Source organism: Chionomys nivalis, chromosome 3 (assembly GCF_950005125.1).
Source record: "Chionomys nivalis chromosome 3, mChiNiv1.1, whole genome shotgun sequence".
Taxonomy (NCBI): domain Eukaryota; kingdom Metazoa; phylum Chordata; class Mammalia; order Rodentia; family Cricetidae; genus Chionomys; species Chionomys nivalis.
The window spans coordinates 86334844-86355805 of record NC_080088.1 but is presented as its reverse complement, the minus strand read 5'-3'; the positions used below and the strand labels follow the sequence as shown (position 1 = coordinate 86355805).

The window sequence follows — 20962 nt, the reverse complement described above, 5'->3', positions numbered from 1 at the left end:
AACAGAACAAATAAAACAAAATCAAGACACTTAAAAAAAAAATACCTTGGTGGAACTGGTTGGTGATGGCACAGGCCTTTAATCCCAGCACCTGGGAGGCAGAGGCAGGTGCATCTCCAAGTTCAAGGCCAATCTGGTTTACAGAGCAAGTGCCAGGACAGGCTCCTAAGCTACGTAGAGAAACCCTGTCTCTAAAAACAAAAAACCAAAAACCTTGGTAGATAGGCAGGTGTGGTGGTGCATGCTTTTAATCTCAGCACTGGAGGCAGGGGCAGGCAGGGAGTTCCAGCACATCCAGGATTATTACACAGAGAAACCCTATTATGAACCAAAAGAGAGAAAGAGAGGGAGGAAAGGAGGAAATATGTTGGTGGAAACAGGCAGGTAGATTACAAAAAAGCAAGGAAGGGTCTGCAACAGCCCACAGAGGCTATCTGTTGGCATTATTCACCTTCGAGTTGGTGGAAGCTAGGGGACTATTTGTACATTGCAAAAGCCCTAACCTACTAGTCACAGGGAAGTTAGGTCACACAAAGAAATGAGCAATGGGTGGCTATTGGGGGTGGGAGGAGATAGCCAGGATAATTTGGTTTCAACCTGTAACATAATTATGCAAGTTTTAATCGTCAAGCAGCTTCGCAGAATGTTTAACATAGGTACAGCCAAAATAAGGGCAAAAATAGACTATATCCCCAATTGAGACAAGGAAAGTTTTGGAAGTTCATGAAGCAAAAGGATGCTGGAAAAGACAAAACCAAAGATGTGAGCCTAACACAGACAAGTGAGCCTAACACTGTAATTCCAGCCACGTAATTCTCGGATGGGGTTGGGGAGAGGATTCCAAAGCTGCTTCCAGAAGGTAAGTCAGAGAGAAGTCAGTCAGTCTGAGCCTCAGAACAACAATGTAAAAGGGACATATAGACATTTCTGAAGCAATAGTAAAAGCGAGGGAAAGGAATCACCAGGCCGGGCATCCTAACAACAAATAAAAACCCAACCCCCTTTAAAGCCAGTGGTCTTTCCAACTGGGGGGGGGGCGGGCATTTCTACCAGAGAGGTCTGTAATACTTGTCAATTAACCTCGCTTTTAACTTCTGCCATTCTGTTATATTTTAATTATTTAACTGATGGGGAAAAATAATCCACCTGCTGGCCAGTATCACCTTCTACACGTGTACCTTCACTGATGGTAAGGCTTGTTGCATCCTGGTAACCAAACATCCTGCAATCATAGAGATCTAGTAATCCCTCAAACATTAACACAATAGCACATTCCTGGTTAAGAGCAGGAAGTTCACCAGCTAAAGACCTGCCTGGATTGTATGAGACCCTGTCTCAAAGCAAAACAAATCCATGCAATAATGAAAGAAGGGAAGAAAGATTTACGAGTCACAGCACTATCCGTGTATTAAACTGGGACTAAGACATTTGGCTGATGGGAGTGTCAGGAAAGGGCTCTGCCAGGACCACAAGTAATGGTTAGATAAGTTTGATATCAAATAATGGGAAAAGGAAATAGAGAGAGGAGAATGAGGGATAACAGGAGAGAGGGAATGAGAATGGTTACTATTTGGGAGTTTCAAAGTGCTTTCCCAATACAAGCGTTTGCGCATTTAGTTTCCTCGTCCCAGTGAATTTAACGCAAGGGAAATGTTCAGACTTGGTAGTAAATAGTGACACCCAAGCAGTAAGGAGCGACAGTTCGGCAGATGCGCTTTTCGCCAGACTTCGTCAAAGGGCACTGAAGTATGAAAGGAGGAGCTGGCATTTCCAAAGAGTGGGAAAGAGGTTGCAATTTTCGAACTGGGAGCCTAGACCCGCGCTGTCAGCCTAGACGGGAGCCCGAGACAGGCGGACCTGGGCACTGCGGAAGCGGAACTCATGCCCCAGGCACCGCGGCTCGGCTTCCGGCGGGCACCGTTTCCAGACGCACCGGCGAGTGCTGCGCAGATGGTGGCGCGTCTCTGCTCTAAGGTGGTGAGAGAAGGCCCGACACCGGACGGTCCTCTCTCCTAGCTTTCTCTACGGCGGGTCGACCCCGAACAGCGGCAGAGATTCTGAGCTTCTCGCCTCAGCGGCCGGTTAGTGGGAGTAGCGGCCTTCGAAGGCTCGGCCGTAGAACCACGGAGAGGACAACTGCGTGTCATCCCGCTGGAGGTGGGGTCCGGGGTGTGTGTGTGGGGGGGGAGGGGAAGCGGGCGCTGGTCGGGGGGGGGGTCATCTTGGTGGGTCTCTCTACTACTTCCGGGAGACGCCTCTGAAAGCAGGACGTGCCAGGGCTACTTACCTCCTATCCCATTGGTTAACTGCTTGCTGGATGAGCTTTTTTCCAGTTGCTGATTGGCCCAAATGCCAATCTAGGTCGCTGGGGAAGCGTTACTCGAGGCTAGATCGAGGTGAGATTGGTCGGGTTCCCGAGACCAGTTTGTATATTGGAGTGGGGACTTCCTTCCACCCCCACCCCGGGGCTTCAATTAACAGGGTAAGGCAAAGAACCGGTATCGAGATAGTGGGGGCAGATGACAAGAAAGTGAAGGTTTGGAAGTCAGCTAACCTCACTTCTTTACCTAACCGTAGCTACACCCAGCTGGGAACGTGATAGGAAGGCCTTTGAGAAAGGAGGAGGCTCAATCCTTGCAACAGTGACGGTGTAGGAGGAGAGGCCTTCTGGGAGGTTTTTTTTTTTTTTTTTAATATTTATTTATTTATTATGAATACAATATTCTGTCTGTGTGCATGTCTGCAGGCCAGAAGAGGGCACCAGACCTCTTTACAGATGGTTGTGAGCCACCATGTGGTTGCCGGGAATTGAACTCAGGACCTTTGGAAGAGCAGGCAATGCTCTTAACCACTGAGCCATCTTTCCAGCCCTGGGAGGTTTTTGTTATCTAATTGTATAAGTTTCTAATTTCGTAGGTGAACGTATGGCAGACCTTCCGGAGACTTTAGCTTTGGCCTTGCAGAGGAGTGGGGAGACTACCAGGTGTTCTGGGACTTCAGAATCAGTTACTGAATAGTTCATCTTTTCTTTTTATTACTTCAGATGAGCAGCTCTCAAAAAAGGCACAAACAACAGAAGAATGGATACAGTTTCATATGTTAAAAGAATGTTAAAAGGAAAATAAGGTATTCACTTTGGTTACTTACGGTATTACTTAACGGTTAGTTATCCAAGAATATTGCCTTGGAGGAGAAAGTCTTAGGTTTTGCATAATATCTAAGGAGCTTGAGTTTTTTTCTTTTGGTTAGATTTCTACGTTTTAAACTTCTATTTAAAAAAATCATGTGACTGCTCTACCCACCAAATATGATCTTTGCCAGTTATCCTGATTACCCACCAAACGGAAAACTTTTAGTTTTAATGTTATCAATTAGCATTTTAAGTGAATCTTACCTCCCCCCCCCCCTTTGTTTTTCAAGGCAGGGTTTCTCTGTGTAGTCGTGGTTGTCCTAGAATTTATTCTGTAGACCAGGCTGATCTGGAACACACAGATCTGCCTGCCTCTTTCTCCTGAGTGCTGGAAATAAAAGCAGGTGCTACTCACTGAGCGTTGCATTTTAAAATTAGTTTTTTTGTTCTTTTGTATTTGTTTTTGATTTTCCCCCCCCCCCGAGGCAGGGTTTCTCTCTGTAACCCTTACTGTCCTGGAACTTGATCTGTAGACCAGACTGGCCTTGAACTGAAAGATTGACCTGCCTCTGCTTCTCAAGAGCTGGGATTAAAAAGGCCTGTACCACCACTACCCAGCTAGTTTTTTTTTTTTATTTTTTAAATGCATCCAGTACTCAAATGCATGTCAAATCTTTTTTGTAGACCAGGCTGGCCTTAAACTCACAGAGATCTGCTTGCCTCTACCTCCTGAGGGTTGGGATTAAAGGCGTGTGCCACCACCTGGCTTGCTTGTCAGATCTTACAATGAAGAACTCACACATTAAAAACGACAACTCCAGAACTTTTAGGAGCTAACAGAACTAAGCTTACTACTTTATGTAATGCGTAAAAGTTGTCATTGAGCCAGACACAGTTCAGCACATATTTCTCATATCTGAATATCAAACTGACCATCTTTTAATTTTTTTTTTCTCAAAGAAGTTGAGTATAAAAGCCGTCATAGTATTAAATTTTTTAGTCTTAAATTTTTTTGTTTCTGTAATATACAAAGGGTTCTTGTGCTGGGCAGTGGTGGCGCACACCTTTAATCCCAGCACTCAGGAGGCAGAGGCAGGCGGATCTTTGAGTTCAAGTCCAGCCTGGTCTACAAGAGATAGTTCGAGAACAGGCTCCAAAAGCTACAGAGAAAGCCTATCTCAAAAAACTAAAAAAAAAAAAAAAAAAAAAAAAAAAAAGTTGTTGCATGCATCCCAGGAAAGTTAGGAAGAGTCCACCACATTTGTAGAGGTTGTTGTACTCCTTCCAGAAAAGATCATGAATGTAATGTGACCACTGCCAACTCATTGTACTTTATTGGAATGAAAATAGTTTTGCCTACTTTGTCTGCTGAAGAGACTCAGTTGCTGTCCCCAAGACTGTGAAAACCAACAGGAAACAGTATGTCATGCATGGCTCTGAGGATGAGGATTGACAGGGCACAATAGAGCTCTGCCTCTATCAGGCACCGTCCTTCAGCCTGGAATGGTTAGTCCCAGGGGATTTTGAATGTGGGGACTACATAAGAAACAGAAACCTACTGTGATGAGGAGATCAGGGAAAGTAATGTGCTTCATAAATCACAATATGTCTCTTTGATTTGTTTTGTTTGTTTTTCAAGACAGGATTTCTCTGTAGCTTTGGAGCCTGTTCTCTAACTAGCTCTTGTAGACCAGGTTGGTCTCAAACTCACAGAGATCCACCTGCCTCTACCTCCTGAGTGTTGGGATTAAAGGTATGCACCACCACCATCCAGCTCAGAATAGTCTCTAAAGGAAAAAGTGCATCACAATCGAAAGGATTCTTAGTGGCTTCTGTAGTGAATTCCATGCCAGCCAGGTCTACATAGTAAAAGTGTATCTCAATAACAAGCAACAGCAAAAACAACAAAGTGTACAGCTGTGTTAGCCTGAGACTAATGCATTGACTTTGTGCATATTATTTGAACAGGAATCTGAGAGTTTCAGCATGAATCCATCTAGATCTAGATCAAGTGGTAGTAGAGAAGAAACCCCATTTCAAGAAAATGAGAGACGATGGCAACAAGAGCGTCTCCACAGAGAAGAAGCCTATTATCAGTTTATTAATGAGCTCAATGATGAAGATTATCGGCTAATGAGAGACCATAACCTTTTAGGCACCCCTGGTAAGAAATGGGCAAAAAGCAAAACATTTTTTTTCTGTCATTGAAAGGAGAAATTTCAAAGTAAAGAGACTGCCTCCCTTTGAGCAGTATTTTGGTTTTTGTTTGTTTGTTTTGTTGGTTTTTCGAGACAGGGTTTCTCTGTAGTTTTAGAGCCTGTCCTGGAACTAGCTCTTGTAGACCAGGTTGGTCTCGAACTCACAGAGATCTGCCTCCCGAGTGCTGGGATTAAAGGTGTACATTGAGCAGTCTTTTGTGAGTCTTAAGAATTATTCAGGGGCTGGAGAGATGGTTCAGTGGTTAAGAGCATTGCCTGCTCTTCCAAAGGTCCTGAGTTCAATTCCCGGCAACCACATGGTGACTCACAGCCATCTGTAATGAGGTCTGGTGCCCTCTTCTATCCTGCATACATACACACAGACAGAATATTGTATACATAATAAATAAATAAATATTAAAAAAAAAAAAAGAATTATTCAGGGGGCTGGAGAGATGGTTCAGTGGTTAAGAGCACTGGCTGCCATTCCAGAGGTCCTGAGTTCAATTTTCAGCAACCACATGGTGGCTCACAACCATCTGTAATGAGATCTCGTGTGGGCATATATGGAAGCAGAATGTTGTATAATAAATAAATCTTTAAAAAGAAAATAAAAAGAATTATTCAGTATTGTCGGGCAGTGGTGGTGTAGACCTTTAATCCTAACACTCAGGAGGCAAAGGCAGGTGTATCTCTGTGAGTAGTTTCGGGACAGGCTCTAAAGCTACAGAGAAACCCTGTCTTGAAAAAAATAAACAGAAAAGAAAAAAGATTCAGTATAACAAAATCACCGCCTTTTGTATTTTATAAATACATGAGAATACTGGATATATGGATTTATACTCAGGCCAAACTTTAAAAATTTAATGTATGTGAGTATTAAATGTTCTCATGTCTAATTCTCACCACCCTCCTACCGCCACCTCCATGTGGATGGGATTGGGATTTGAACCTAGGGTTTTGTGTATGCCAGGCAGGTGTTCTACAATTGAACTGTACTTTTAGTTCTCTGTTTCTCTTACATAATATTTGCATAAATAAAATGTTATTTAAAACTTTTCTTTTTAGATTTTCAAGACAGGGTTTCTCTGTGTAACAGCTCTGGCTTTCTGGAACTAACTAACTCTTGTAGACCAGGTTGCCCTCGAAGTCATGGAGATCCTTCTCTGCCTCCTGAGTGCTGGGATTAAAGGTGTGCACCACCCCTGCCCAGCTAAAACTTAATTCTTAATTTGAGGTGTAACATTTCAGCTAGATAATGATCACCCTAAAGTCCAGTGTCCTCTCTTAAACATTGTTCTCAAATTTACTTTATAATAAACTAGCTGAAATTTGTGTTTGCATATTTGTATGTTGGTGGCTCATATGATAAAATATTGGGGTAGAACTCAAGCACAAAGACTTGAATATTTCCCTAAAACTATTCTCTTCCTAATTTCTTTTAAACTTTTAATGCATAATTGCAGCTTCTCGTTTCTTTGTTCTTTTAAAGATTCATTTTAGTTTTAATTCTGTGTGTTGTGAGTGCCCGAGTGCAAGTGTCTGAGGAGGCTAGAAGAGGCCCCTAGATCCAAGCTCATCAGATTTCCTAGAGCTGGCATTAAGAGTCGGTAGTGTGGTAGTGTGCAGATGCTGGGAACTGCTGAGCCATTGCTCCAGTCTTAGCTTATAGGTTCTTACTGAGAGGCTTTTGTTTTGTTTTTGTGTGGTTTTTTTGAGACAGGGTTTCCCTGTGTGATAATGTAACAGCCCTAGCTGTCTTGGAACTAGCTCTTGTAGACCAGGCTGGCCTTGAACTCAAAAAGATCCTCCCGCCTCTGCCTCCTGATTAAAGGCTTGTGCCACCACCGACCGTCTAATTTAAAGTGTTTTTTCATTGTTTCAGGAGAAATAACATCGGAGGAGCTACAGCAGCGCTTAGATAGAGCGAAGGAACAACTGGCATCCCAGCCTGGCTCAAGGAGTGGGACAAGTGACGGAGGTACTGAGGTGCTCACTATTAGGGCAGGCTTGACTGCTGCAGTAGTGAACAGACTGTGTCTTCTATAGTAGACCGTCAGGGACCAGAGAGCAGAAGAATAGGTTGAGTGTTTCTCACACGTAGATTGCCTTCAGGAAGTTTATTTATACAAAATAGTTTATATACATTTATCCTTCCTCTAATCTCCAGAGAGAAAAGCCAGGGCCTTATGTGTACTTGATAAATATTCTACCATTGAGCTACAACCCCTACTCAAATAAAGTTCTTTTTAATCTTAGCATATACACTACATTTTTTTTATATTGATGTGACTTAAAGTTTATATACAGCATAGTACAGAGAGACTGACAGTTGGGAAACTGGTTTTGTTACTCTGTTCTGTTGGTTTGTTTGCTTTTTATTTTACCAAGAAAACCCTAAATCATATTTTAAAAAAATCGTGTGGTAAGCCAGATACTAATGAAAATCACTTCAAACTAATAGAAATTGTAAACTTAAAAGCAAGCCCAACTTGAGAGCCCGCCTTCTGATCCGCCTTCTCTCCCAGAGACGGTCACACTAGCAGTTTTGTCACCAGTAAGCTGAGGGTTCTCTTGCTCTCTGGGCTAGACACTGGGTAGTTTCACATAGAGATAATTAATGGGATTTTAGCATTAGATGCAGAACGTGAGATTTCTTAATAAATCCCCTCCCTGTAGTCTTTCTGCGCCTAGTATTCACTTGGTTTACATTTTACCTGTGTCTAATTACATGCCCTGGTTTAGGCTCTTTCTCACCTCACTCTCCCAATGGCTCCAGTGTCTTGGTTCTTGGGTACTCCAGGATAAACACACACAACTAAAGAGAGGAAGCTAGGATCTACATCCATGAAATTGGAGGCTCGGTAGCATGATTTATTTATTACTCTGAATAGCAGATTTTTTTCTTTGAGTTTATGATTAAGTTTTTTTTTGTTTTTTTTTTAAGATTTATTCATTATATATACAGTGATCTGCCTGTATGAATGCCTACAGGTCAGAAGAGGGTACCAGATCTCATTATAGATGATTGTGAGTCACCATGTGGTTTCTGGGAATTGAACTCAGGACTCAGCCAGTGCTCTTAAACTTTGAACCATCTCTCCAGAACCCCATGATGAAGATTTTTAAGTTGCATGTTTAGAGCTGAGTGGACATTAACTAAGCCTGAGACCCCTGGGTTTCTAAAGTAAAGACATAAAGAGAAATAGTGGGAAAATTGGATTATCACCTCAGTTATAGATAGACACATGCTGCCTGTTACTTTAGCTCTTAAGGCAACTCTAGTGTTTCAGATACAGAAAAGTTTTATATAGGTAACTCAGTACAAATAAAAACCTTAATTTTTTTTCAAAATCTATTTCAGTATTCCAAGTATTATATAAATCTTTAAAATATTATCACTTATTTCAAGAAATAAATGTGTTCATAATGCAGTTTTTTTTTTTTTGTTTTTTTTTGGTTTTTTAAGACAGGGTTTCTCTGTGGTTTTGGAGCCTGTCCTGGAACTAGTTCTTGTAGACCAGGTTGGTCTCGAACTCACAGAGATCCGCCTGCCTCTGCCTCCCGAGTGCTGGGATTAAAGGTGTGCGCCACCACCGCCCGGCAATAATGCAGTCTTTTTTTTTTTTTTTTTTTTTATTTATTATGTATACAATATTCTGTCTGTGTGTATGTCTGCAGGCCAGAAGAGGGCACCAGACCTCATTACAGATGGTTGTGAGCCACCATGTGGTTGCTGGGAATTGAACTCAGGACCTTTGGAAGAGCAGGCAATGCTCTTAACCACTGAGCCATCTCTCCAGCCCCAATAATGCAGTCTTAAAAGCTAATTTCTTCACATGGAAAAGCTGCCAGTTCAGAAGAAGGCAGGAAAGGGACCTTCTCGTCAGCCTTTCTAGAGTCTCCCGTGACAGCAGACCCAGCCTAGCTTAGCTGTGCCTCCCTCTGATACAGCCACTGCCCTTTTTCAAGTCCTGGGAGGACAGTTACATCTCTTCCTCATAGTGAAACTGTTTGCAGCCTTTGAGGTGGTATCACTGGTTTGTAAACCTTTGTGTTTGTTGTGCTTAGCAATAAGGGTAGTGGAGCTCAGAGTCCCAGTATAAATGTAGTGCTGTGAGAGCACCAACAATGTGGATAAAAGATTAACAGTTAAGATTATAAGGTAAGGTTAGCAAGTGATGCTCCTTCAGGCTCCTAGTCCATCAGTCAACTCTGAGGAGGGAGACAACCTTTGACCCTAGCCATTACGTCTTTCAGGGCAGAGTCAGTCCCAGTTACTGTTCTGTGTTCAAATGAAGCAATTTTATAAGAAAAAAGTTGCTGCTTTTTAACCTTTCCCTAAATTCAGGCAGTGCTGTTAGCTCCCTCCATTGTGGTAGTGCCCCTCCCATAATAAGCGGCATCTGGGAAACGAGAGTGACCTGAGGCCCTCATCCATTCAACCCAGAGCTCAGAGATCATCTGTTCAACAACATTGTCCTCCCTGTTCTTTTGGCAAGGGAATAGATGGCCTTAGAGTAGAATGTAACCATTTTGAGTACTATTTGTGCCTTAGTTCTCTTTTGTGTGTGTGTCTTTTCTTGTTTTGGTATCAGAATAAACGTGGCTTCATGGAGAGAGTTTGGGTGTCTCACTCAGTTCCTTCTGTCCCATGCAGTACTTTGGACAGTGCTGGTGTTCATGCTCCTTTGAAGGGCTGGTAGGATTCTGTGTTGAGTCCATCTGGTCCTGGGCTGTTTTGTTTGTTTGGTTTGGTTTTTGATTTTTAGTTGAGACTTTTAATTACTACTTCAAGATCATTACTAGTTATATATTATTTCAAATTATTTGTTTCATCTTGGTTTCTTCTTGACCCATTCATTACTCAATATTGTGTTTAGGCTCTGTGAGTTTTGTACTTTATTTTTCTAACTCTTTTTTTTTTTTTTTTTTTTTTTTTGGTTTTTCGAGACAGGATTTCTCTGTGGTTTTGGAGCCTGTCCTGGAACTAGCTCTTGTAAACCAGGCTGGTCTCGAACTCACAGAGATCCGCCTGCCTCTGCCTCCCAAGTGCTGGGATTAAAGGCATGCGCCACCACCGCCCAGCTTTTTCTAACTCTTGATGCCCAGCTTTATTTTGTAGGGATAAAGAACATGGGTGTTATTTCAGTTTTTCAGTTTTCCTATATTCACTAGGCATGCTTTGTTACCTAACAAGTGTTCTATTTTCTACAAAGTGCAATGAGTTATGAGAGGAATGTATATTCTTCAAAGTTATGAATGTTCCCTAGATGTCTGTTAGGTCTGATCATCTTTTTACTTCCTCAAAAAAATATGCCTACCTGTGAGAAACAGACATCTTTTAATTCCAGCCCTCAGGAGGCAGAATCAGGCAGATCTCTGTGAGTTTGAGACCAGCCTGGTCTACAGAGTGAGTTCCAGAACTGGCTCCATAGCTACTGAAAAACCCTGTCTCGAGGGGTTGGAGAGATGGCTCAGAGGTTAAGAGCAGTGACTGCTCTTCCAGAGGTCATGAGTTCAAGTCCCAGCAACCACGTGGTGGCTCACAACCATCCATGAGATCTGGTGCCCTCTTCTGACCTGCAGGTGTACATGCAGACAGAACACTGTATGATTAATAAATAAAGTCTTTATAAAAAAAAGAAAAGAAAACCAAAAAAGCAAAGCAGCCAAGTCACTAGAGAAGTTTTAAAAAAACAAAACAAAAATCCCTGTCTCGAAAAACAAAAAACAAACAAACAAAAAAAACCAAAACAAAAGGTAGCTACACCTTTTTGCCTGTTTGTTTCCTAGTTCTATTTTCTTGGGGTACTTTTTCTCATCGTTTTGCTGTAAGGGGATGTCTGTTGCTCACGAGTAGGCATATTTGAGGAAGCAAAAAGATGAATCCTGTTTTCTAATTTAATCTGATAGTCTTTAACTAGTGAATTAAGACCAGTTTAACTTTATTATTGAAGAGTGTATATTAATTTTTGTCCTTTTGATGAATTTTTGGTGTTAGACGTATTTTGATTAATTTCCTGATATCATTTATTATTTCCTGTGACCTGGGGAATGTGTTTTAGTCTGAAATATTCTTTCTGGTATCTTCTGTAGAGCTAGCCTAATGGTCACAGATTGGTTTAATCTGTTTTTATCATGGAACATTTTCATTTTTCATTTATAGAGGAATTTTGCTGGCTTTACTATTCTGACATTTATGATCTTTCAGAACTTGGGTAATGTCTTTGAGGGTTTTTATTCGCTAACCAGCTATTTCTGTGTGGGGCCTGCCTAGATGAGACTTGAGCCTTCTTTCTTGCAGCTTCAATACCCCTTCCATTGTGTTTTATCTGCAATATAATAGTCGCTTCTCTTCTGCTCTTGTTGTTTAAGGCCATCTGTCAAGACTTGGGAAATTTTCTTCTGAGATTTTTGGTTTTGTTTGTTTTTTGTTTTTCTCTGTAGCTTTGGAGCTTACTTTGAAACTCCCTCTGTAGACCAGGCAGGCCTCAGACTCACAGAGATCGCCTGCCTCTGCCTCCCAAGTGCTAGGATTAAAGGCGTGCACAACCACTACCTGCTTTCTTCTGAGATTTTGTTGAAAAAATGTTTTCTGTACCATTGACCTGGAATTCTTTCTTTTATGCCCATAATTTATAAATTTGATTTTTATCACGATGTTCAAAGATCCTGCGTGTTCTGTTTATGCTTTTTTTCCATTTCTTATTTTCTTTGAATGAATGATCCAAATCTTCTAGCCTGCCTTCAAGTTCTGATGTTACTATGTCATCTAAATTGCCTAACCTTTCATTTCCAGCTTCATTTCAGATTGATTTAATATTCTGTCTTTTTCACGTCCTATTTTCATGTTGTGATTGTTTTCCTTGGCTGTGTGTTTATTCCTGCTCTCATCAAGTTCATTCAGATACTTAGACTTGTCTTCTTCAAATTCTTTGAACTCTTGGATTGTGTTTAATTCTTCTTTTGATTTCTGTGCCTGAAATTTTGTCCTAAGTGGTCCTCTTCAGGACCATTTCTTTGATGAGATTGCTAGTTTTTTTGAGCAGACATTGTCTTGGTTTTTTCTATAGTTTGTTTTTGCAATAAGCCCTGGGCATCTGGAGTTAGGTTGTTAGATGTTTTCTTCTGTGTGTCTCAAGTTGGTCTGAGTACCCAGGGCAGTTCTGAGGGGGTTGAGCTGAAGGGAAGAGGTCCCTTACTAAATCCATGCTGGGTCAGCTACATGGATGGAGGTGACTGGTAGGAGTTCTCAAAGCAGGAGAGAGATGGAACCCAGTTGAGGAGAGATTACCTTACTCAGTTGGGCTATAGTGGGACAGCTGGACACACAAGACTGGGCTGGACCTTGTGGATGGTGTCAGCTGGTGAAGGTTCTTTAAACATAATTGTGCAATTTTGTGTGAGTGTGTGTGTGTATAAGGCGGTTTCTGGGGCTTCCACTCATGTCAGTTAGGCTTGGCAGCATTTACCCACTGAGCCATATCGTAGGCCCAGCATTCTAATTTCTCTAATGTACTTTTAATACACTTTTAGGAAGTTTGAGTTTTTTTCATTCATTAAAATAAGGCAGATATTTAATTCAGTAAAACTATCTTGCAGTGTTTTAATAAAGATCAGGTCTGATCATTATAGAACTTGACCTTAAGTTGATCTGATTTACTTTTTAGACTCAGAAAACCATAGAGAAAATTCAGATGAAGATTCTCTGCTACGATGGTTGAATACTTTTCGGCGCACTGGAAATGTGACTCGAACTGGACAGAATGGGAACCAAAGTTGGACAGCTGTGAGTCGAACAAATCCAAACAGTGGAGAGTTTGGGTTCAGCCTGGAAATCCACATAAATCCTGACAACAGAGGCTCTGAAGCTAACGGGGAGGATTATACAGACATTCCTCTGTCAGGTGTTAGCAGAGATCCCAGGCAGCAAAGATCATCTAGTCCTGTGGCTATGCGAACGAGAAGTCAAACCTCCATGAGTTCCAGTGGTCGAGACTCCAGTGGTCCAGGGGGTAGGCGTGGTGCAAGGGCTCAGAGGTCAGTGCAGGGATCCTTCTCAGCACGGGGAAGGTTAAGAAATGGAATTGGAGGAGCTCCTAGAGTTAGTGGCCATCACACTAATGTTATCAACACTCACACAAACCAGTCAGATGATAGTAATTTCAGGCAAAGGGAACGACAGCGGTTTGGAGCAGCACATATTTGGGAAAATGGGGCTAGAAGTAATGTTACAGTGAGGAACACAAACCAAAGATTAGAGCCAATAAGATTACGCCCTGCTTTCAGGAGTCGAAGCCGGTCCCCAATTCAGACACAGAATGGTACTGTTTATCATAATTCCCAAAGGCAAAGTAGGCCAGTCCAGCAAACTGGTAGGAACAGGTCTGTTAGGCATAGAGGTGTAACTCAAGTCTTTTTAGAACAAGGTAGAGCACGCAGAGGTACTGTTTACACACCACTGTCCAACTCAAGACTTGTGTCAAGAATAACAGTAGAAGAAGGAGAATCCAACAGGTCCTCAGCTGCCACACAGCGTCACCCAGCAATCACTCTAGACCTGCAAGTCAGGAGGATTCGTCCTGGAGAAACTCGAGATAGGGATAGCATTGCAAATAGAACCCGATCTAGGGCAGGGCTGGCAGAAAGTACTGTTGAAAGCAACAGCGGGGGCTTTCACAGAACTATTTCTCATTTAGAGCGGTCAGGTGTCCGAACCTATGTGAGTACCATAACAGTTCCTCTTCGTAGGATTTCTGAGAATGAGGTGGTTGAACCATCCTCTGTGGCTCTTCGGTCAATTTTAAGGCAGATCATGACTGGGTTTGGAGAGCTGAGTTCTCTAACAGAGGTGGAACCTGAGTCGGAGAATCAGAGAAATGATCAGCATTTACCAGAGCTGTACCTAGAACTGAATAACGTAGATGTGGCTGACAACAGCAGTCAGCTGGGTGGAGGTTCCTCACAAGCCAGGAGGGCCCAAGAAGACAGTGCTGGAATGCTAGATGTGAGTGAGCCCACCCCGTCACAGGCCCACAGCGGTAGCAGTAGGGATAGAAGGCAGTTAGAGCGGGCGGACAGTGTAGCTGAGGCTGGAACACTGCCCATTCTGCGCCTTGCTCATTTCTTCTTACTGAATGAAGGTGATGATGATCCAGGTCGTGGTTTAACCAAAGAACAGATTGACAATCTTTCTACCAGGAGCTATGAACAAACCGGGGTTGACAGTGAGTTAGGTAAAGTGTGTAGTGTGTGCATCAGTGACTATGTGGCTGGGAACAAGCTCCGGCAGCTGCCGTGTCTGCATGAGTTTCACATTCATTGTATTGATCGCTGGCTGTCAGAGAACTGTACCTGTCCTGTCTGCCGGCGGCCTGTCTTAGAATTTGGGGCCACAAACAATGGATGAAATGACAGGATCTGATCAGTGCTGTATATTACTGGAGCCACATAGTCAAATACTTCTTGAGTTACTTGTGATGAGGTAATCAAGATGAAAAACCTATCAGATTATAGTTTGCACTATTTTTTGTGTGCTTTTTTTTAAAACTTGTTACAAAGAGGTTGTTTATATAAAATTTAAATATGCAGATGTTAAATTATCCAAAAGTAAAGAATAGTTAATATTGCTAGAACCAAATAACCTTCAAAATGTTTTTATTTTGGTAATTTTGTCATGCTAAGCACTTTTGTATCTGCACAACTCAGTATGTTAGGACTCATGATTCTTTCTTTCAATACTGCAGTAGGTATGGCTGGGATTGTCCAGTTGCAGCTCAGTGCTATGTTTGGACACTACTGTCTAAGTCTTTGTAGACTGTTTGCTGAATGTCTGCTAGATATACTTAAGTTACTTGAAATAGTTTAACACGTAGCACACTTATGTGTGTATGCAGATATGTAACTATGGTGAACATATCCATGCTAAAAACTACAAGTTTGAGACTTACTTAAGCTTTGGGGCTTAGATTGCATATGACACAGGGTTAACAGTGACAAGATCATCTCTAAGAGGAAGTGAATTAAGATACAGGTTAAAATAGAGATTGTTTACTGAAGCGTGTCTGACAATCTGACTTACTAGAGAGTGAGTGATATATAATAATGAACCTAGTATTTCTTTATTCATAAATGGAATGTGGAAAATTTTATGTTGAATAGTTTAAGTTAGTTTTTTTGTGACTTTTTCAGAAGTACAAACACTTCTCGGGGTTAGGTAGGGTTTACAGCATGCTTGATTTCTCAAATTTAATTTTAAAATTTAAAATATTTTAAAATCTATTAAATAGTGAAATGCATAGAAAATATGTTAATTTGGATGTCAAAAAGCTCCAAAAAAATAAAAACCTTTAAAAGAACGTAGAGTTTATATAAACACAAAGTATGCATTAAAAGTCTATTTCTACCAGTAAACCCGACAAACCGTGTGTGGACTCATTTCTCTCTGTTGTTCCACTGTGACTGTTCACCTCTAAATATTTAATTCCACACTAGGTGGCAAGTGCAGTGACAGGTGCTGAGGATTTACTAGGTGACAGACAGAGCAAGTCTCTGTCTTCATGAAAAAGACATTTGCTCTTAGAAGGAACAAATCAATTTTACTTTGATGTTCCTATGAATATATGACACAGGTCTCTTTCATGTGTGGGTGGTACCACTTTGTCAGACAACAAGAAAATACTTCATGTCAAATCCTGAGAGATTTAGAAATGCCTCCATGTTTAACTTTTCTTATCAGTTAGTGATTATGTTCAATTCATAAGGTTAATTGGATGCCCAGAAATAACACAGAGTGCATTCACCAAAGTGAAAAATTTTTGTAAAAGTTAGGACTTTGGGGTAAATAACTTTTGTGGGTTTATGGGGTATGAGTCAAAGAAGGTTTGAAGGTCTTTGTGTATCAGTGATTAAGAGATTTTTATTTCATTTTGTAGTTGTTGTATGACAAGAATTATACATTTATCCCTTGATGGTTTTATTGACAAGTGTCAGGGTAGTTTTTCTTTTTTTAAAGATTTATTTATTATGTATACAACATTATCCCTCCATGTATGCCCACATGCCAGAGGAAGGCACCAGATCTCATTACAGATAGTTGTGAGCCACCATGTAGTTGCTGGAAATTGAACTCAGGACCTCTGGAAGAGCAGCCAGTGCTCTTAACCACTGAGCCATCTCTCCAGCCCCAAGGGGTAGTTTTTCATGATTAAAGATTACTTTGGAGAGATTAAAGGGCTGAAGAGATGGCTTAGTGGTTAAGAGCACTGGCTGCTCTTCCAGAAGTCCTGAGTTAAATTCCCAGCAACCACAAGGTGACTCACAACCATCTAAACTGAGATCTGATACTCTTTTCTGGCAAAAAATCAATAGAGTGCCTAAATATATAAAATCAATCTTTGAAAAAAAAGATTAGTACCACATATGGGACACAGCAGAATGGACAGACATGGAAACAAACCATAAAGGAAGTGTTACAATAAAATGGCACTCCTGGGGCTGTGAAGGTAGCTCAGTAAGTAACATGCTTGCCAGAAGACCATGAGGAACTGCGTTCTGTCCCTAGCAGCCATGCAAAAAAGCTGGGCATAGTGAAGCATGCCTATACTCTTAGAGTTGGGGGACAGACAGATCCCCAGGGCTCACTGATTGTCCAGTCTGGCCAAATTGATTCAGTGAGAGATCCTGACTCAAAAATCAGAGAGCAGTTGAGGAAGACACTTCAGTTGACCTCTGGCCTCCACACAGATAAGCACAAACACATGAAAACGCCCAGACTAGCCAGGCAGCAGTGGTGCATGCCTTTAATCCCAGCACTTGGGAGACAGAGGCAGGACAAGGACAGCCTAGTCTACAGAGCTAGTTCCAGGACAGACAGTACTACCCAGAGAAACTCTGTCTCAAAACACAAAAACCAAAATATCATGATTCTATCACTTACACTCATCATTTGTAGTCTGATGGCAGTGGAACTAGAAAGAAATTTGGTGTCTAGTGTGAAAGGTAGAGAGAATCACATATTCCTGGAGAGACTAGAGCCTGAATGGAGGAAAGAGTCCTGACACATCACAGATACAGGGATACCAGTTTAGATATCTTGCCCGAGTCTCAGAGAGATCACACATATCTTCATTGTGTCCTTCCTAAGGGCAGACAGTCATTCAGTCCCAAAGAAACACATAGAGACCTATATTAATTATAAACAGGTTGGCCTATTAGCTCAGGCTTCTTATTAACTAATTCTTACATTAGCCCATAATTCTTGTCTGTGTTAGCCACATGGCTTGGTACCTTTATCAGTGAGGCATTCTCATCTTGCTTCCTCTATATCTGGGTAACAACAATAGACTGAGCCTTTTCTCTCCCCAGAATTCTCCTGTTCTGGTTGCCCCACCTACACTTACTACCTGGCTACTTGCCAATCAGTGTTTTATTAAACAATACAAGTGACAAATCTTTACAGGGTACAAGACTATTGTCCCACAGTTTCCTTTTTTTTTTTCTTTTCAAAACAAGAACTCTAATCTTTGTTTAGCTTTTATCCTGACCATTATCCATAACAATTTGTAACCAACACTCTAAACAAAGACAAACATCCATAATCCATTTTGGGGGGAATGTGGGTATAGTTTTCTAGGCTACTTCCTGCTGATTGGCGGTACTGATAATCTTATGGGGACCTAAAGAAAATTTAAGATTAAGATCAAGTCCTGACTGAAATATTCTGTGAGACTTGATCATCTCAGCCAATATTCTTGAGGCTGTTCTGGATGTAGAACTCAGAGGAAACTCCCAAAAGAGGTCCTCTGAAATGTTGGGTCATCTGGGCCATCCGCTCCTATCGGAGATTTTTCAGGGGCTCTTCCTTGATAAAACCTGATTTTTCTTAACCCAGAATGAATCCACAGCTTCTCATTTCCTGTGGAAACAAAAGCAAAACCTCTTCACCAAAGTAACATATCTTTTTACTTAAATTTTGAAGTCAGGGCATTTTCAAAATATATATGTTGTATTAATCCAACAGCATTTGTAATTAAATGTTTTTTAGCAGCTGTTGCTCCTTCCTCAGCTGTCAAACAATTCAAAGACAACATAATAACATACAGTATCCAGATTCTCTGTGTATTTTACATCATTATGCGGCTTTATTTTAAACTCACTTTATTTTATTTTATTTTGAGACAGGGTTTTTCTGTGCATTTTTGGCTATCCTGGAACTCACTCTGTAGACCAGGATGTCCTTAAACTCACAGAGATCTGCCTGTTTCTGCCTCCCAAGTGCTGGGATTAAAGGTGTGTGCCACCATGCCCAACTACTCTGTTTCTTTTCTTTTTAAGGACTTTAGCTCTCCTTTTTCTTTTCTCTCCCAGGCCTACATATATTTTTAAACACATTGTAAACCGTTTAGAGGGTTTTTTCTTTTTGTCTGAATCTATCTTTATTGTATATCTCTCTTTCTCTGACCACATGAGTCTTTAAATTGCTAAGCGATAGGATTAAAGCCATGGCTTTGATGACTAGATCCACCCCATTCCTTAGCTTTCTGAGAGTCTAGCTTCATGGCAGAGATACTGGCGGGAGCCATGTTTATTGCTACAACTCTATATAGAGTTTCAAGGTCCCTGCCACCACCAAGAAGCATGGGTTGGCTATTCATAAACACCATTTTGGTGTTTGGTGGCAGGGCCTCTTAAAAGAGCTCCAAGGTTTTTGCAGCTAAAGCTGAATCAGGAAGCATCTCTCTTTTTTTTTTAATTTTATTTATTATGTATATAGTGTTCTAGGCACCAGATCTCATTATAGATGGGTGTGAGCCATCATGTGGTTGTTGGGAATTGAACTCAGGACCTCCGGAACAGCAGTCCGTTCTCTTAACCTCTGAGCCATCTCTCCAGCCCCAGGAAGCATCTCTTAAATGAGACATGCTTGCCTCTAGCAAACTAGCAGAGTCCACTTGAGATAATGCTGCTACCAAGAAGTCATGCTTAACTCTGTTCCTTTGTGTCTAGAATTCCTTCCCAGGCTCTCTCAGGTTTTATGTGGATATAGTTGTCCAAACCTCTGTCAACACTCTATCCCGGTTAGCTGGAAAAATTATGAGAATAAATAAAGAAAAGGTAGTGGTAAAAAGAAAGAAAATTGGTATTTGTTGGACTTAGTTTCTGTTGTTCTTGAAACAAGGTCTCCCTCTGTAGCTTACGCTGACTTTGTTCTCATAGTCCACCTCTATCAGCTTCCCAAGTGCCTCGATTGTTGGCATACCCCATGATACCCAACTTAAGTCTCCTGCAAGATGTGGTGGCTTTAACAGCATTAGAAGGGGTTTCAGATAGGCAGTTGAAACACAATGGGCTGGGTACTATCTGGGAGATTCCCTGGAAGTCATAGTGTGACTGAATGTTTCTGACATATTGGTATTGCAGTGAAGAACAAGGAAGGGTTTTCTGTAATACTATCATTCATTTTCCAGTAAACAAAGCTGGCATATCCAAAGGCTATGTAACTATGGATAATTTCTATTTAGTAATATTGTGTCTCTTGTGGGTCTAATACAGGAAGAAACTAATGGTTGACTGCGTTGTTTAAACGGTGTGATCAGCAGCAGGTCTGGAGAGATGGAGCTCTATACTAGACTGCAGCTATCTTGAAGACTTATATTTTGAGATTTGCAGCTTCCTGGCTGCTCTAACATAAATTTACATCCTTTTAGTATTTTTCTGTTTCTTTGAATTTTTCTAATATTGTTGTGACTATTCTTTTTGTTACTCTCCTGTCAATATTGTGGTAGTATCCCCATAGACTAACGTATTTGAATGCTTGGTTCCCAGGTGGTGGACTGTTGGGAAGGATTAGGTGTGGTCTCATGGAAGTGGATATGGCCTTGTTGGAGAAGATGTGGCACTGGAGGTGGACTTTGAGGTTTCAAAAGTTCACACCAGGCCTCCCTGCCCCCACCCCCACCCCCTTGCCTGCTGCCTGTGGATCAGGATGTAGCACTCAGCTTCTTCTCCAGCACATGTCTGCCTGCATGCCACCATGTTCCCTGAGATAATGACCTAAGCTTCTGAAACTTAAGATCCCAGCCCTTTCAAGGCAGAGGCAGGTGAATCTCTGAGTGAAAGGCCAGCCTGGTCTGTAGAGAGTTCTCAATAATGGATGCTTTCTTTACCCGTCTTTGGTTTTCTGTATTCTACTTGTTGATTGTGTAAAGACACCTCTTGGTGACCCCCAGCGAGGCAGGCAACTCTGCTCTCCTTGTAGACACCCTCCCTGCACTACTGGATCTCACTTGAAGTTACCATAACTTGCTCTTCCACTATAATACATAGACACCTTCATGTGCCCCATGACTCAGGAAGGGATGGAAGGCTGAAAACTAAAATGGAAGAACCCAGTGACGCTTCTGATCCTGGATAAGGCTGGGACACGAGTTTTTGTTGCCCAGTCCAATGACCGGTCGGCCACTTTTATTTTATGTCCACTGTTGTAGGACAGGGAGGAGCTCAAGATGGATTCCAAAAGGAAAACATGATCTCTGCCCTGCATAAACATCAGGTAAAAATAAGTCAAAACTAGTGAGAAAAACTTCACCCCAATTTAACTTTTTCTTTTTTTAATTTTATATGCTTTGAT

General features: G+C 41.5%; 1 protein-coding gene across 2 annotated transcripts; it reads left to right on the top strand.

Moving 5' to 3' along the window:
- The first annotated feature begins 1910 nt into the window (after positions 1–1910).
- Positions 1911–15764, top strand: Rnf6 (ring finger protein 6). 2 transcript variants are annotated; one of them, XM_057766060.1, is made up of 5 exons: positions 1911–2157; positions 3044–3126; positions 5099–5294; positions 7214–7309; positions 13002–15764. In XM_057766060.1, exons 3-5 carry the CDS (start codon positions 5117–5119, stop codon positions 14738–14740), a joined length of 2013 nt encoding a protein of 670 aa, XP_057622043.1. In that variant the 5' UTR covers positions 1911–2157; positions 3044–3126; positions 5099–5116; the 3' UTR covers positions 14741–15764. The 2 variants fall into 2 exon arrangements, with proteins under 2 accessions (XP_057622043.1, XP_057622044.1); XM_057766061.1 differs by lacking the exon at positions 1911–2157 and adding an exon at positions 2321–2482.
- Positions 15765–20962: the final 5198 nt, after the last annotated feature.

Coding starts and splice junctions, on each gene's coding strand:
- Rnf6 (XM_057766060.1), top strand. CDS start 5,117: ATGAATCCATCTAGATCTAGATCAAGTGGTAGTAGAGAAGAAACCCCA. Junction 5,295..7,213: donor TAACCTTTTAGGCACCCCTG/GTAAGAAATGGG, acceptor TCATTGTTTCAG/GAGAAATAACATCGGAGGAG. Junction 7,310..13,001: donor GAGTGGGACAAGTGACGGAG/GTACTGAGGTGC, acceptor TTTACTTTTTAG/ACTCAGAAAACCATAGAGAA.